At 43.8% G+C, this 17,750-nt stretch overlaps 1 protein-coding gene across 2 annotated transcripts in view; it reads left to right on the top strand.

Annotated features, from left to right (window-relative positions):
- Positions 1–10,524: 10,524 nt before the first annotated feature.
- The window catches only part of SLC36A2 (solute carrier family 36 member 2), a 37,499-nt gene continuing 30,273 nt past the window's right edge, over positions 10,525–17,750 (top strand). For both annotated transcript variants that reach the window (XM_053567430.1, XM_053567429.1), the window contains exons 1-4: positions 10,525–10,800; positions 15,425–15,515; positions 16,845–16,933; positions 17,487–17,582. In XM_053567430.1, the coding sequence (XP_053423405.1) occupies positions 10,637–10,800; positions 15,425–15,515; positions 16,845–16,933; positions 17,487–17,582 (440 nt within the window). In that variant the 5' untranslated portion in view covers positions 10,525–10,636. The remainder of the gene's footprint in view (positions 10,801–15,424; positions 15,516–16,844; positions 16,934–17,486; positions 17,583–17,750) is intronic.

Here is a 17,750-nt window from a genome sequence, read left to right as displayed (position 1 = left end):
CAATCCCAATCCCAGCAGAAGAAAAGAAATAACCAAAATTCGAGCAGAATTAAATGAAACTGAAAACAAAAGGATTATACAACAGATCAATAAATCAAAAAGTTGGTTTATTGAAAAGGTCAATAACATAGAACCTTTGGCTAACCTAACCAGGAAAAGAAGAGTAAAATATCTAATTTCATCAATCAGAAATGGTAAAGATGAAATAACAACAGACTCCTCAGAAATTAAAAAAATTCTTAATGAATATTACAAGAAATTCTATTCTCAGAAATACAAATATCTGAAGGAAATAGACCAATACTTGGAAACATGCCTCCTTCCTAGTCTTAGCCAGAATGAAGTGGAAATGTTGAACAGGCCTATATCAAGTTCTGAAATAACATCAACTATACAAAATCTCCATACAAAGAAAAGCCTGGGACCAGATGGCTTCACATCAGAATTCTACCAAACCTTTAAAGAGGAACTAGCACCTATATTATTCAATCTTTTCCAAAATATAGATAAAGAAGGAATACTACCCAACACATTCTATGAAGCAATCATCACCTTGATTCCCCAAACCAACAAGAAAAAGACCCAACAAGAAAAGAAATTTATAGACCAATATCACTAATGAATACTGATGTGAAATATTCAACAAGATCTTACAAACAGAATCCAGCAACACATCAAACAAATTATACACCATGACCAAGTGGGTTTTATCCCAGCGTCTCAAGGATGGTTCAATATACATAAATCTATAAATATAATTCATCACATAAACAAATTAAAAAACAAAGACCATATAATTCTCTCAATTGATGCAGAAAAAGCTTTTGATAGTATCTAGCATCCTTTCATGATGAGAACACTTAAGAAAATTGGTATAGAAGGGACATTTCTTAAACTGATAGAGGCCATCTACACAAACCCACAGCCAATATCATATTGAATGGAGTTAAATTGAAATCATTTCCACTCAGATCAGGAACCAGGCAAGGTTGCCCATTGTCTCACTGCTTTTTAACATTGAAAGTTTTAGCCATTGCAATTGGGCAAGAAAATGTGATCAAGGGTATCCACATACCCTCTGACATAGGGTCAGAGGAGATCAAACTTTCACTCTTTGCAAATGATATGCTGGTATAGCTGGAAAACACCAGGGATTCTACTCCAAAACTCTTAGAAGTAATCAAGGAATACAGCAGCATCTCAGGTTACAAAATCAATACTCATAAAGCAGTAGCCTTTATATATACCAACAATAGTCATGCTGAAAAAACAGTCAAGGACTCTGTTCCGTTCACAGTAGTGCCAAGATGAAATATTTGGGAGTTTACCTAACAAAGGACGTGAAAGATCTCTATAAAAAGAACTATGAAACTCTAAGAAAAGAAATAGCTGAAGATGTTAACAAATGGAAAAACACACATGCTCATGGCTGGGAAGAATCAACATTGTTAAAATGTCCATACTACCCAAAGCAATATATAATTTTAATGCAATCCCTATTAAAGCTCCACTGTCATACTTTAAAGATCTCAAAAAAATAATATTTCATCTTATGGGGAGGAATCACGCTACCAGACCTCAGACTATACTATAAATTGATAGTGATCAAAACAGCATGGTACTGACATAAAAACAAAGAGGTAGATGTATGGAACAGAATAGAGAACCCAGAGATGAACCCAGCTATTTACCATTATTTGATCTTTGACAAGCCAATTAAAAACATTCAATGGGGAAAAGTTTCCCTATTTAACAAATGGTGTTGGGTGAACTGGCTGGCAACCCATAGAAGACAGAAACTGGACCCACACCTTTCACCATTAACAAGATAGACTCTCACTGGATTAAAGATTTAAACTTAAGACATGAAACCATAAAAATACTAGAAGAAAGTGCAGGGAAAACTCTTGAAGAAATCAGCCTGGGTGAATATTTTATGAGGAGGACCCCCCCCCCCGGCAATTGAAGCACCATCAAAAATACACTACTGGGACCTGATCAAACTAAAAAGTTTCTGCACAGCCAAGAACACAGTAGGTAAATCATGCAAACAGCCCTCAGAAGGGGAGAAGATATTTGCAGGTTATGTCTCCAACAAAGGTTTAATAAACAGAATCCACAGAGAACTCAAATGTATTCGCAAGAAAAGAACAAGTGATCCCATCTCAGGCTGGGTAAGGGACTTGAAGAGAAACTTCTCTGAAGAAGACAGGCACACGGCCTTCAGACATATGAAAAAATGCTCATCATCCTTAATCATCAGAGAAATGCAAATCAAAACTACTTTGAGATATCATCTAACTCCAGTAAGATTAGCCCACATCCCAAAATCCCAAAACTAGAGATGTTGGCGTGGATGTGATGAAAAGGGAATGCTTCTACACTGCTGGTGGGAATGCAAACTAATACGTTCCTTTTGTAAAGATGTTTGGAGAACACTTAGGGATGTAAAAATAGACCTGCCATTCAATCCTACATGTCTTCTACTAGGTATATATCCAGAAGACCAAAAATCACATTATAACAAAGATATTTGTACCAGAATGTTTACTGCAGCCCAATTCATAATTGCTAAATCATGGAAAAAGCCCAAGTGCCCATCGACCCACAAATGGATCAATAAATTGTGGGATATGTACACCATGGAATATTATGCAGCCTCAAAGAAAGATGGAGACTTTATCTCTTTCATGTTTACATGGATGGAGCTGGAATATATTCTTCTTAGCAAAGTATCTCAAGAATGGAAGAAAAAGTATCCAATGTACTCACCCCTACTATGAAACCACCCAATTACAGCCCAAGAATATGGAGAAAGTGGATAGGGAGGGGAGGGGAGAGGGGAGGATGGGTGGAGGGACAGTAATTGGTGGGACCACACCTACGGTGCATCTTACAAGGGTACATGTGAAACTTACTAAATGTAGAATATAAATGTCTTAACACAATAACTAAGAAGATGCCAGGAAGGCTATGTTAACCAGTGTGATGAAAATATGTCAAATTTTATATAAAACCAGTGTATGGTGCCCTTGATTGCGTAAATGTATACAGCTATGATTTAATTTAAAAAAAAAAAAAAAAGATATCTACCTCCTAATCCCCAGAAACTGCAAATAATATTACCTTATATGGGACTTGGCAGATAAGATTATGTTAAGGAACTTGAGGGGGAGAGTTTACCCTGGGATATTCCTAAATGTAATCACAAGCATGTTTGTGAGAGGAAGACAGAGGGAGATTTGACTACACATGAAAGATAAGATGATCATGTGATAGAAGCAGAGCTAGAGAAAGATCAAGAAAGGGGCCATGAGCCCAGGAATGCACAGAATGCAGGTCTGGAGGCTCAAGAAAATCCAGGAAACACATTCTTCCCTATAGCCTCTGAAGGGAGCATGGCCCTGCTGGCACATTGAAACTGAATTCAGACTTCTGGCCTTCAGAACTGTAAGTGAATGAATTTGTGTTGCTTTACAACACCAGGTTTGTGGCAATTTAGTACTATAAGGAGGGAAAAGGACTTGACATCTCAGCCTTATTCCACATCTGGAACATGGAAACAAGAATATAATCATTCATCAGATATTTTTTGAGAGCCTACCAGGAACCAGGCCTAAGTATTGGGGACACAGGGATGATCAAGCTCTTACCACTTTCATGAAGCTTAAATTCAAGTGCGCTGTATAAACAGCCATGGGGAGGCAAGTACAGAAGCAAGATAATTACAGATTGTGAGAAGAAACATGAAGGAAAAAGGCAGAGCACAAGTCACCAGGCAGGCAGATAGGGGGCCGGAGGAGGCCCTTAGGGGAAACGAAATTTAACCTAAGTTCAGAAAGGCAAAAAGCAGAGGACAAACAGTGCAGGCGCAGGGAAGAGCAAGTATAAGATCCAAGGAGGGGAAGGATGGAGTTTACTGGGGAACGAAATGGAGATGAGTGTGGCTGGAGTGTAGCATTCTGGGGAGAAATGACCTGAAAAACAGGTCAGACAAGTCCTTGAGGGTTGCAGTTAGGAACACTAGTAGTGTTCCCAGGGCAATTTGGAGCAGAGGAGGTTTTACTCAGGGGAGTAGAATCATCACTTGCTATTGTGAGGAAATAGACTCTAAACAGGAAAAGGGGAGGCTGGGAAGCTATTACTGTTTCCCCAGTGAGAGATGATTTCAGCTTGAATGAGAATGGAGGTGGTAAGGAGGAAGAACTACCACGAATATTAAATAACATAATGAGTATTAAGTATGTGGCACATAGGAAATGCCCAATGTTTTCTTTTAGAGACAGAGTCTTGCTCTGTTGCCCAGGCTGGAGTGCAGTGGTACAACCATAGCTCACTGCAGCCTCGAATGCCTGGGTCAAGTGATCCTCCCACCTCAGCCTCCTCTCTTGCCCTTCTGTCATTCACTGTCTCCACAGATCATTCCAAATCCCTCAGTGACTTCCCTTCAAATAACACCTCAGGTCTTTACCAGGACCTGTGCAACTCCACCTGTATTTGCTGCCCTCTGGTCTCTGTCACCTGCACTCCCAGGACTCAGGCTGTCCTGGCTTCCTTCAGATCCCAGAGCACTAACCACTTCCTCCCACGGCCTTCTCCCTATGCCTGCTCTGCCTGGAACACACTGCCCATTCCTCAACCCCCATCCTCCAATTTTCCCACCACCGGCTCCTCTTCCCCTTGATTCTTGGCTCAGATGCTGCCTCCTCAAAGTCCTTCCCAGAAAAGTTTGTCTAGATTGCCCCTTCAGGCTCAGTGCCCGTAGCACAGTGGTTAAGGCACTAGCCACATACACCAAAGTTGGTAGGTTCGAACTCAGCCCGGGCCAGCTAAAACAACCATGACAACTGCAATAAAAAATAGCTGAACATTGTGGTGGGTGCCTTAGTCCCAGCTACTTGGGAGGCTGAGGCAAGAGAGTCTCTTAAGCCCAAGAGTTTGAGGTTGCTGTGAGCTGTGATGCCACAGCACTCGACAGAGGGTGATATAGTAGGACTCTGTCTCAAAATAAATAAATAAATAAAAATAGATTGCCTCTTCCCTCTCATCTCCAGCACTCTCCATGGCCTGCATCGTGTTTGTTTCCTTCAAAGCATTGTGAAAGTTGATCATACAAATTGGGTCATTCTTGTCATACCCAACCAAATCAGAATCCAGAAATCAGAGGAGAGCACTCAGGGCACATAACATTACTCCAAGAATGTGATTTTCTGCAAGCCTGGCTGCCAAAACTCCCTGTTGTAACCTGAAATTAGTTTTGTCTACCAGCTACAAAAACAACTTGCTGGAACTCCAAGACTAGCTTTATCCACGATCATCACTCATCAGTTAGTGCTTGTCTGTTCCCCAGATCTATACTAGAACCAATGAGCTTTCTTTCAGAACAAAACATAGCACTTCTTTTTATAAATCCCCCAGGCTCAGCACCCATAGCTCAGTGAGTAGTGCGCCGGCCACATACACCAAGGCTGGCAGGTTCGAGCCTGGCCTGGGCCTGCTAAACAATAATGACAACTGCGACCAAAAAAAGGAAAGAAAGAAAATAGCCGGGCATTGTGGTGGGCACCTGTAGTTCCAGTTACTTGGGAGGCTGAGGCAAGAGAATTGCTTAAGCCCAATAGTTTGAGGTTGCTGTGAGCTGTGATGCTATGGCACTCTACCAAAAGCAACATAGTGATACTCTGTCTCAAAAAAAAAAAAAAAACCCTGAGTATGGTGGCTCACTCCTATAATCATTTTGGGAGTGTGAGGTGGGAGTATCGCTTGAGGCCAGATTTTTGAGACCAGCCTAGCAACATTTTTCTCTAGAAAAAACTAAAAGAAAAAAAAACATTAGCCAGACATGGTAGTGGTGTGCCTATGGTCCTTACTACTTGGGAGGCTGAGGCAGGAGGATCACTGGAGCCCAGGAATTCCAGAACACACACCAGCCTGAGTGACAGCCCTATCTCTAAAAAACTAAAAATAAAAATACAAAGACTTCTCTTTGTTCTTACAAAAGAACTACCCAGTCTGTGTATCTGCCCCAAAATGCAGCTCTTGCTTCCTGAATAAAACATTTTAAATTTAGAAATTCATCTCTGTATTTTATTTGACTTTACCATTTATAAGTTTCCATTTATTGTTCACTTTCGCCACCAGGCAGTGCCCCCCACTAGACTCCCACTGCGTCCCCCATTAGATTGTGAACCATCTAATAGACTGTTACAGACTGTTTGTGTCCCCCACCACAACCCCAGCCCAGAATTCATACATTGAAACCCTAACTCCTAGTGTGGCTGTATTTGGAGATGGGGCCTCTAAGGAAGTGATTAAGGTTAAATGAGGTCACAAAGGTAAGTCCCTGATCCAATAGGATTAGCGTCCTCATAAAAAGAGACAGCAGAGCGCCCCCACCCATGCCTGCACCTGCACTGAGGGGACATGTAAGGACACAGAGGGAAGGCTACACCTGCCAGCCAGCCACAGCCAGAAACCCACCCTGCTAGCTGGTAATCTGGGAGGAAATAAGTATCTGTCGTTTAGGTCACTCAGCCTGTAGCATTTTGTTATGCAGATCTAGCAGACTGAGCCACATGGACTTCTTTGCTTGCTCACCATCTTCTCCCCACTTCCTGACACAGAACTCACCACATGGCATGGACTTGGTAAATATTTGTTGAATGAATGAGTGACTTTTCCTATTTGTTCTGCATTGCAAGGCACCCAGGTAGTGGTGAAAGCAACAGACCTAAGCTGGGTTGAAGTCCCTATCTCCCTATCAAGTCATTATTTACTTATCGTGCTCTTTTCCCATCTCTGGGCCTCAGTTCCCCAGTGGGTGAGATAGTACAAGTCAATAAGATGGCCTTCTAAGTTCCCTCTAGTGACTGTGACCCAGGCACTGTACTTGTTTATTTTCTCCTTTAATTCTCTCTCCTGCCTACAGTTACCCTCATCAGTATCTTACAGTTGAGTAACACTAAGGCAGGAACAGTGATCATCAAAAAGGGACGAGCAGCTCAGCACCTGTGGCTCAAGCGGCTAAGGCGCCAGCCACATACACCAGAGCTGGCGGGTTCAAATCCAGCCCGGGCCTGCCAAACAACAATGACAATTCCAACCAAAAAAATAGGTAGGTGGTGTGGTGGGTGCCTGTGGTCCCAACTACTTGGGAGGCTGAGACAAGAGAATCGTTTGAGCCCAGGAGTTGAAGGTTGCTGTGAGTCGTGATGCCATGGCACTCTACCAAGGGCGACAGTTTGAGGCTCTGTCTCAAAAAAAAGGGGGTGGGGGGGACGAGCATTGTTAGTGTAATAAACATTGCCTTGAGATTATGCCCTTTGAGCTTCGAGGGCTCAACATACTCTTTCCTTTTTTTTTTTTTTCTTTCTTTCTTTCTTTTTTTTTTGAGACAGTCTCACTATGTTGCCCTCAGTAGAGTGCCATTGCTTCACAGCTCACAGCAACCTCAAACTCTTGGACTTAAGCAATTCTCTTGCCTCAGCCTCCCAAGTAGCTTGGATTACAGGCACCTGTCAAAACACCCAGCTATTATTTTTATTGCAGATGTCGTTGTTTTACCTGGCCCAGGCTGGGTTTGAACCTGCCAGCCTCAGTGCATGTGGCCAGCACCGTAATCACTGTGCTACAGGCGCTGAGCCAAAAATAGTCTCTCTTTCAAGTAATGATGTTGATATTTTAAAAATCCTTACAGAAACAAATAATAATTTGGCCATCTATGCCAGTCCTTCAAATTTATTTGGAAATGTGGCTAACGCATGAAGTTCCAGTCTTGAATGACATAAACTATGCACATTGAAGGGTTTTTCATTATTTCAGCGTTCCTACCATGCACTAGTCAAAAGGAAGAATACAGAACAACTAAAGTACAGCTTCACAGGTACATTGCAAGGGGCCTGAATTCAAATCAGAACTCTGCCTCTGGTCCTCACCTGAGGCAAGTGAAATAACCTCTGTGAGCCTCAGTTTCCTTATCTGTAAAATGAGAGTAATAATAGTGCCTACCTCCTGTAACACACTCAATCTAGAGCTTGGCACATAGAAAAGACTCGATAGCTGTGAGCTACTACTATCATTATTATTCAGGCCTGTGTGTGGATCACAGTAATCAGCCATGGGCTCTGAGGAGGTGCCTGAGGGGACAAGGATGGGTTGGTGAATACCCTTCTGGGTAGGGGTTCCATTTTATCTCTGAAATCTCCAGCTTCTAACCCAAAAGAATACTAGCATTCACTTCTACCAGATTATATGACCTCGGGCAAATCATTTCCCAGCTTTCTGCTTTGGGTCTCTAATCTATTAAAAAGGGAGCAATTACTCCCACTTTCCACAGGACAGTGGAACTCAAACTTTGGCCAGTATCAGCATCACCTGAGAAACATGGAAAAATAGGTCCAAAGGTCCACATTCTACCCTACTTCAACAAGTCTGAGTCTGTGTTTATCATCTCTCCAGATGATTTGATACACACTATGGTTAAAAACGGCCATAAAAGAATGAAAGGAACAGGGCTTTCTATTTACAGATTATAAGGGATTATTAACATTATTTAAATCCCATTTATTCTGCTCTTTATGGACATGTCAAGGCTGTCCCCATATAGGTTGCTGTGCCCACCCCTCAAGGGGAGATGGGTCAGAAGACCCCTCTCAAGCCTCTAGGGTCTTCAGACCTTTCCAACCAAATCAGCTACAATCTTGTATCCACTGTACAAAGGGGGAAATGAGACTTGAAGAGGAGGACTACCTTCCCCCAGGGCACAACAGTTTCATGGTAGAGCCACAGTGGAGCCCAGATCTCTGGATGGCTCCAGTGACAGAAGGGCTTATTTTGCATAACCCCAATGGGAGAATCTCCCTTGCTTGCTCAAAGGTGGTGCAACAAGTTGGGGGTATAGCCCACCCGTCCTGTAAACTTTATTTTCTCTGATGCTGCCTGGAAAGGGCCCCAGCCAAACACTGATATTCCAGCAGCCCCTTTTGGAAAGGTTTGAAGATTAACTCAGTGTTCTTCTCACAACCTGGAAAGGAAGGCAAAAATGAGCTCCCATCCAGATATCACAAGCTCCCAGACAATCTTATTTACTGATCACATTGCCTGATTAGGAACAGAACTCAGTGGGTGCCATGAGATGTAAGACTAGAAATTAGGATACAGCCTGCTACTCCACAGACCAGAAGGACTGCCACGTAGCACTGCCAGGCAAGGCGACATGACATTCCTCAAATCATAGCAAATGTTTCAGTTGATTCAGGGCAAGGAATTTGAAGGGTGGGGCCAGCATTCAAAGGGGGCTGCATAGTGGTCAAAGTTGTAGGCTGCAGACATAGAAAGACCTGGCTGGGGGGTACTACAGGGTCTGCTGAGTTCTAGCTGTGACCTTCTGCAAGTTATTCTCCAACTCTCCTGAGCCTCGATTTCCACGTCTATAAAAACAAAGTAATGAAGCTACCCAGGGAAGTAGCCAGGCTTTGTGGAGCCTGAAGTGCATACCACTGGGGAGAGAGTAGTGGTCAGGGGTGGGAAGGGCCTCTTTAGAAAAGAAAAATACAAAATTACACATTCAAAATTGCATACGGGACCTTGGAAAGAGCCCCATGTAAGGGAGGGGCCTGACAATCTGTCTGAGAAGCCACCAGTTACCAGTGAGATTATTTAAGCAAAGCTCTTGCCACCTAGTAAGCCCTCAGGAAATGTTAGTTTGGGGAATGGGATGATGGAGGGGACAGTGGTGTGGCTTGGGTAAAAGGCTATAATTTTGAGGGAGTTCATCTGCATGCAAGCACAGATAATGACAGAGAATGGGATACTAAAGAAAAGCCCAAGACGTCTTTAGCTGCAAAGTTCTATCCTGGATGTCACATGTGACCTTAGACAAATCACACTCTCCTAGTGTCAGCATCCTGCCAGGAAAATGTGGCTGGAAGTCATACACTCTCTGCCTCTCCCTCGTTTCCAAAAGAACACCTTCACTTGTTCCATGGAGCCTTGCAAAAGCTAAGAAGCACTTAGAGATAAGTAAGTGATTGTACATATTTTTCCAACTTAAGTAGAGGGAGCTCTGGGAAGGAATGGAAACCCCCACTCTAAGACAGATAGAGGGAGTGTGTAGGTATTTTCTTGGAGGAATTAATAGAATATTAGTTTAAAACCCTGACAAGTTGGGCTCTGGGCCCGAGACTCACTTTTTAGCTGTGTTATCCCAGGCAGATTTCCTTTATTTCAAGAAGCCTCAGTTTCCTCATTTAATTGACAGGATTAAATCAGAAAATATAGATAAAATACTCAGAGGAGTGTGTTTATTCTTTAGTAAAGTGCCTTTGTTATTAAATGATCAGTATTATAGCTGCTGTTGCTGCTGTTACTGAGAAATATCAGTGAGTGAGTGGATGGCTCCTTTCCCAATTCCCTCCCCTCCTGCCTGCTCCTCCCTGGAGTCCTCTTCCACTGGCTTCTTCCTGCAGGCGGCAACGCCTTCTGGGGAGGTGGGTGGAGCTTCGGGCCAGCTTGGCCAGAGCCAGCTAAGGCACGAGGCACTGAGCTGGGCTGTACACCTGCGCTAGGTACCTTTCTGCTCACCTGCTTCCAAAGCAGACCTCGTTGTCACCTTGAGCTTTCCCTTTCTAAAGCAGTCATGTCTGTGACAGAGTGTGCTGGGGGTCCACAGGGAACCGTGGCCCTCAAACTGGACAGTATGCCATCTCCTGAAAGTGCCAGGAAGCTGCAGAACAAGGACTCCGGGTTTTTGGATGGAAGTCCTTCAGAGTCGCAAGGCTTGGAGAAGACCAAGGGCATAACGTGAGTGCTGTTTCTTACTATCCCTATTTCTGCCCTCCAGCCTGAAGCTTGCATTGGCAAAAAATCCTGAGGTGGGTGTGTCTGAACTGCGACCCATTGTACAGATGAGGAAACTGATATTGCAAAAGGTACACTCAGAGGCTGAGTCAAGATGAGAGCAAAATGATGCAGCATAGAGACTGACAGAAAAGCCTTTTGGGACACAGCGACCCAATCCCCAAAGTATGCAGAGGGGAAACTAAAGCCCAATTACCCCAAGCCACATACATTGAGGCTGGAATCCACCACGGGTCTTAAAGTAATTTCTTTTGTTCCTATTAATATGGAAGGAAAAGGCAGAATCCTTAACATCTTAGAGGAGAAGGTGAGTCCTGAGCTTTAAATCACAGTGGCCTCACTGACAACCAACCATTCATTACCTCTTTCCCGCCCCTTTTCTACGGTATGCCCAGCCTTTATTTCAATTAAGAATTGCAGTGATGACACCAAAAAGCCCAGTATGTAGACAGTTCTAGTGTTCTCCATTTTCTAGTCATTCATAAGGATTTAGAACATGAGGAAGAGGGAATCCAAGCTGCAGGCTCCAGCTCCCTTTCCCCAAACCTGACCCTACCACTCAGCCAGACTAGCTGAGATCATTTAGGAAGAAAGTGAAGGGATTCTGCTGATTTAAGAAGAAAGTTTTTGCACTATTGGCACAGCAGAAAGAGCACTGGACAGAGAATCAGGAGGCCTGAGTTTGAGTTGTGACTCTGCTCCTTTTCTTCTCTGAGTCTCAGTTTCCTGAAATGCAAAATAGGGCTAAATTGGTGGCTGTGTGAATTAAAAGAGGATGCTTGTGGAAATGAAATCTCAAGGTGTGTGTTCAGGGTGCAGCAGGCAGGGACTTTCAGAGGCAGGCAAAGCTCCTCTATAGCCAACAGCACTTGAGGGACAACCCGTTGTAGCCCTGGGAGCAAGGGATCCAGTGATTCCCCAGGGTGAGAAACTGAGCTGTTTAGGCCTTGGGGCCATTGACTGCTGAGTAGAGGCATTTCTCAATCAGAGGCCCTGAGGAAACAAACTAACTCTTGTGTTCTGAATTGATACAAGCTTTGGTAGCAATATCAGCTATGTAAGAATTGAAGGAATAAAGTGAGTAAGCGCTAGGGAGCACAGATGTTGTGGAGAGAAGCATGGCAGGCTGAATAAGCATGGCACCTAGAGGGTCGGCTCACCTAGGCTCAAATTCCCACTTAGCTGCTTACCAGCTTGAGCAAATGACAGCGATTCTCTGTTCTCAGTTTCCTCCCTGTGCAATGACAGTTTACTCCTCCCAGGGAATTTGAGCATAAAGCCCCCAGGGCCAGTGCTCATTAGCACCTGCTCCTATGAATGGGAAGATGGTCTAAGGTCACCAAAAGAGCTAGGGCTAGAGGCCACGTAGAAGCAAGGTCCACTAAGATCTGTGGAAACTGGCAGTGACCGACTAAAGAAATAAAGTTGGAAATGATGCTAAAGAAAGACATGAGACATAGAGTAGAATTAAAGGTGGGAGCTCAGGGGTCCATTGCCCATCTCTGGGCTTCTGGCAGTGGCACTGAGTGTTTGCTCCACTCTATTTGCCCAAAGGGTAAAATAAGGGCAGGAACAAAGATGCCAGCAGTTTCTGAGTGAGCATGACAGCTCCTGTTGTCATTATTTTTTTTCTTGTTTTTTTTTTTATTAAATCATAGCTGTGTACATTAATGCAATCATGGGGCACCATACACTGGTTTTATAGACCATTTGACACATTTCCATCACACTGGTTAACATAGCCTTCCTGGCATTTTCTTAGTTATTGTGTTAAGACATTTACATTCTACATTTACTAAGTTTCACATGTACCCTTGTAAGATGCACCACAGTTGTAATCCCACCAATCACCCTCCTTCCGCCCACCTTCCCCTCCGTCCCCTCCTTCACCCCCTTCCCCATATGCTTAGGTTATAACTGGGTGATAGCTTTCATGTGAAAGCCATAAATTGGTTTCATAGTAGGGCTGAGTACATTGGATACTTTTTCTTCCATTCTTGAGATACTTTACTAAGAAGAATATGTTCTAGCTCCATCCATGTAAACATGAAAGAGGTAAAGTCTCCATCTTTCTTTAAGGCTGCATAATATTCCATGGTGTACATATACCACAATTTATTAATCCATTCGTGGATCGATGGGCACTGGGCTTTTTCCATGACTTAGCAATTGTGAATTGGGCTGCAATTCACAATTCTGGTACAAATATCTTTGTTATGATGTGATTTTTGGTCTTCTGGGTATATACCCAGTAGAGGAATTATAGGATTGAATGGCAGGTCTATTTTTAGATCTCTAAGTGTTCTCCAAACATCTTTCCAAAAGGAATGTATTAATTTGCATTCCCACCAGCAGTGTAGAAGTGTTCCCTTTTCTCCACATCCACACCAGCATCTCTGGTCTTGGGATTTTGTGATGTGGGCTAATCTTCTGTTGTTATTATTGTTAACCTTAAGGGTAGCCTTAAGAAATCTGAAGTCTGAGCCTTGTATAAGGAGAGCCTCCCGCTTGAGATCACACACACAGATTTCTAAGGAAGTGTTAAAGTCCACTAGTTCCCTGTGGAGTAAAACACCACCGGAGTTAATCTCCTCTGAGGAATTGGCAGGAGGGCAGACTTTTCCTCCCATCACCACCACAGAAGATTTTCCTCTGCTATAAGGGATATAAGCTCTTCTGCCCATATGTCAGGGCTCAGGCTACTCCCTTGATCTCTGCCCCAGGAAGATGCAAATCTCCCCCCAGTAGGTATCTGCTTTGCCCATTTACTAGGCAAGAAACGACCCAGTTAATGTATCTTTCTAGGTCTTTGCCATAACCTCTTTCGTGACCATTTTTTCCTCAGAGTGCTCACAGACCCAGCGGGGTGTTTGTAAGCTGTATCCCCAACAGGCTAGAATTTCAGAAAAGGCAGGGGGCTTGCTAGCAATGGCTAGCTTAAATGTAAACTAGCTGACTTTTCTTTGTTTCAACTCACTCAGCTTACTTTTTAATTTTCCTCTATTTCTGAGGGTGTTTTCCCTTGCCAAGAATGGGGTCTTCAGTCCCTATTCTCCCAGCAGCCACATCTCCTTTGCATGACTCACCACACTATGTTTTTAAGTTAGCTGAGTGGTCCAAAGTTAAAATTCCAATTTCCTAAGTCCTTTAGTTAGAAATTTCCAAAGTGACCCAATGACCCTTTCCTAGTTGCAAAACAAGCCCATCACTGGCAGAATAGGGCGCAGTGCTCAGTCAGCAATGTTGCCACCTACAGGGAGAAAGGCATGCGAGACTCTCCACCCCTTCTCCCTCAATTGTTCTCTTTAACCCTTAGCAAATCTACCAGCAGATCCTCAGGAAGCTAAAGGATCAAGGGCTTTACCGTAAAGATACAGGTGTTTGGGGTAGTCCTTTTAAAATATCCTTACTGTTAACTTTTACCGAGGCTCAGCCAAGTTGAACATGTTACCCAAGATGACACAGTTAGTTTAAGCAGTGGCAGCTTTCAGTTTTTATTCCTGGCTATTCCAACCCCAGGGGGCTCCTTCCAGGATATCTCTGCTACTTTTCAAAATAAGTCTCCTAGCTGAAAGGCCCTTGTGGGGAATTTTCAATGTTTCTAAAGTTGTACATGTAAACCCAGTAACCACCTTGATTAAACCTGGTCCAGGTACAAAAAGGTATAGAAATAGGTTTGTTTGATGATCCAGCAACAGAGAGGGTACTTCCTGGAACTTTTTCTCCTGATGATTTAGACTTTGTCCTCTGGACCAATCTTCACATTTGTCTTAAAGAAGGGGTCTGAGTTTTTGTTTTTGTTTGGAGGTGGGAGAAGCCATGCATTCCCTGGCCTTGATGCGCTAGGCTGAAAACAACAACAACAACAACAAACAAACAAACCAAAAAAAACCTGGAGCCCAATCCCTGAATGACTCTGTCCCACTAGCCGTCTAGAGATTCAAGTCATCTGACCTGTTTATTCAGAAATCACAATGATTTCTTGTTTCTGCTTGCTCTTTTCTTTGAGTTCAACCCTGTCTTCCTACTAGTTTTATGACTTTAAGCTAGTCACTGCCCCCTCTCCGAGCCTCAGTTTCCCCAGTGATGATACAGGATGTTCTTTTCCTCATTCCGTCTGGGTTAATAATCTCCAGGAGACAGCTCTGCAGAAAGAGTGAAAAACAGAGATGCTGAAGCAGCCCTGGGCTCAAATCTTGATGCCCTGATATATCCTAGACAAGTCATTAAAAAAAATCTCTGTGCCTTACTTTCTTCACCTGTAAGATGATGAAAGGATCTACTTCATAACCTTGACAAGAGGATTAAATGAGATAATATGCATAAAGTACTTGGCATAGTGTTTCGCATAGTGAGTGTTATAATGGGCTATATAGTAAGTGTTAGCTGCTAAAACCGGGACAATTCTGGGCACATCTGGATGATTGGCCATCCCCCAGGAGACCCACGTGTGCCAGGCAAGGACCCAGGGACTGAGAGATGGCCAGGAACTCACCTAGAGGGGAAGACTATGGGATCTCATCCCCTCCACCACACCCCAGCCTCATATTCCCTTCCTCGCCTTTAGATTGTTCCAGACCTTGATTCACCTGTTGAAAGGCAACATGGGCACAGGGGTCCTGGGACTACCTCTGGCTGTGAAGAATGCGGGCATCCTGGTAAGAGGGGCTGCCACGGGTTGGACCACTCTGACCAGTTGTGAAAGGGAGATGGGAGAAGAAGCTCTCAAGGTTTATTTTTTGTTGCAGTTCTCATTGTTGGCTAGCTGGCCCAGGCTGGGTTCAAACCCACCAACTTCGGTGTTGTGGCTGGCACTGTGCTATGGGCGCTGAGCCATCTTTTGTGGTTTTTAACAGCCTGCAACAAGCAGTCTTTCCAGGAATGAGCTTGATCCAGACTTAGGGTCTAGACCAGTATTCATCAACCTTCTTTATCTCACAGCACAATTGAACCTATAGTTAAACTTCCATGGCACACTTAAATTATGTTGATTTTTTTTAAAAGATACTGACTATGCTTTAAATTTCTCTCTAAAATAATTTAATTGATGATCTTTAAAAATTTTCATGGCACACTGGTTAAAAATCACTTGTCTAGGCCGGGCACTGTAGCTCACACCTGTGATACTAGCATTCTGGGAGGCTGAGGCAGATGGATTGCCTGAGCTAGAGACCAGCCTGAGCCAGAGCAAGACCCTGTCCCTAAAAATAGCTGGGTGTTGAGGCAAGAGAATTGCTTGAGCCCAAGAGTTTGAGCTGTGACACCATGGCATTCTACTGAGGGTGACAAATAAAGACTCTGTCTCAAAAAAAAAAAAAAAAATCACTGGTCTAGAGTGCCCGGTATCCTCAAACTTTTTAAACAGGGGGCCAATTCACTGTCCCTCAGACTGTTGGAGGGCCGGACTATAGTTTAAAAAAAAAAAAAACTATGAAGAAATTCCTATGCACACTGCACATATCTTATTTTGAAGTAAAAAAAACAAAACAGGAACAAATACAATCACATCTCCTCATGTGGCCCGCGGGCTGCAGTTTGAGGACCCCTGGACTCTAGACATTTAGCCTGGGCTCAAGCTGTGGCTCTGCTACAGATTGCAGAGGCCTTGGCAAGTCATCTGTCTACTCTCTGAGCCTCAGTTTCCTCCCTTGTAGAACACAAGCTTTGGACTATGACCAGCTTTTCAATTATACTCTGTAGAACTCTAGGTCGCCTCGGGGAAGTCTCACAGGCCACTTAGACACATATAGTCAGGATTCTGGGCCCTTTACTCCCAACACTATGCCCCATTGTAATTGCTTTCTATGTTATTGGAATTCTATTTGAGATTATATTTGAAAAAAAAAAAAAAGCCTGCTGCTAATATAAAGGAGCTTGCAAACCAGTTATCTAGAACCTTAATGAAATCTGCACTTCCAAATCCCTCCGTTCAGTGTTCTTCATAACCCCTTCTCTTCTCCCCTGCCCTGCCCTGCCTGCCCCTCCAGGTGGGCCCACTCAGTCTGCTAGTGATGGGCTTCGTCGCCTGCCACTGCATGCACATCCTGGTCAGGTGTGCCCAGCGCTTCTGCCAGAGGTGAGAACAACGGTGTCTTTGTGTCAATTCCCTTGGCATATGGTTCTCAGGTACTTTGCAAAGCATCCTGCATACACATAGTAAGAACTGACTTCTTAATTTTCTCCAATAAGACCAAGAAGGAGTGAAGAGCATTTAGGGATAGGGAGCTCATGTGAAACTCTGCCATGTGGCTCCCTGGGTGATCTCAAGTCAGACCATTAATACTTATCTGGTTGCCTTATCTGTAAATAGGGTGTAAACAATCTATGCCTAACCCTGCCTCCGAGAATTGCCGTGAGGATCCAATGGAATCATGGATACAAAAATGAATGTACCCACTCAAGGTACATTCTTACTCCTGCTACGTAGTAACCACGGCACTTAACAGGCAAGAAAAACAGGTCGCCAAGGAATTGCTGCCAGGTGTCAAAGCCTGAGTTAGAACTTGGATCTCTGCCCCAGGGTTCTTTCTTCTCTCTGTGTCCTACCTTGCTCTGCATCTCTTGATTTTGAATATGTGATCTCAGGTTCAACTATCTCTTGGCAACTGTCTACACACTCTCTCCTGCAGGTTTAACAAGCCCTTTATGGACTACGGGGATACGGTGATGCACGGACTGGAAGCCACCCCCAACGCCTGGCTGCAGAACCATGCACACTGGGGGAGGTACCTTGTTCTTGCTTTGTCCACAGTTGGGGAGGGTATGAGAGGAGAAAATGCTGCTATCAGGGATGCCTTCTTCCCTGGCACAGAATGTCAGACGTTCCATGTGCACAGGGTCCCTTGGCAACATCCTTGATCCAGCCCCACTCCTAGTATGTGTCCAATGACAGG

The sequence above is a fragment of the Nycticebus coucang genome, chromosome 17 (assembly GCF_027406575.1).
Source record: "Nycticebus coucang isolate mNycCou1 chromosome 17, mNycCou1.pri, whole genome shotgun sequence".
NCBI lineage: Eukaryota > Metazoa > Chordata > Mammalia > Primates > Lorisidae > Nycticebus > Nycticebus coucang.
Note: the sequence above shows the minus strand (reverse complement) of the source record. Positions and strands in the feature narration are given on the sequence as shown.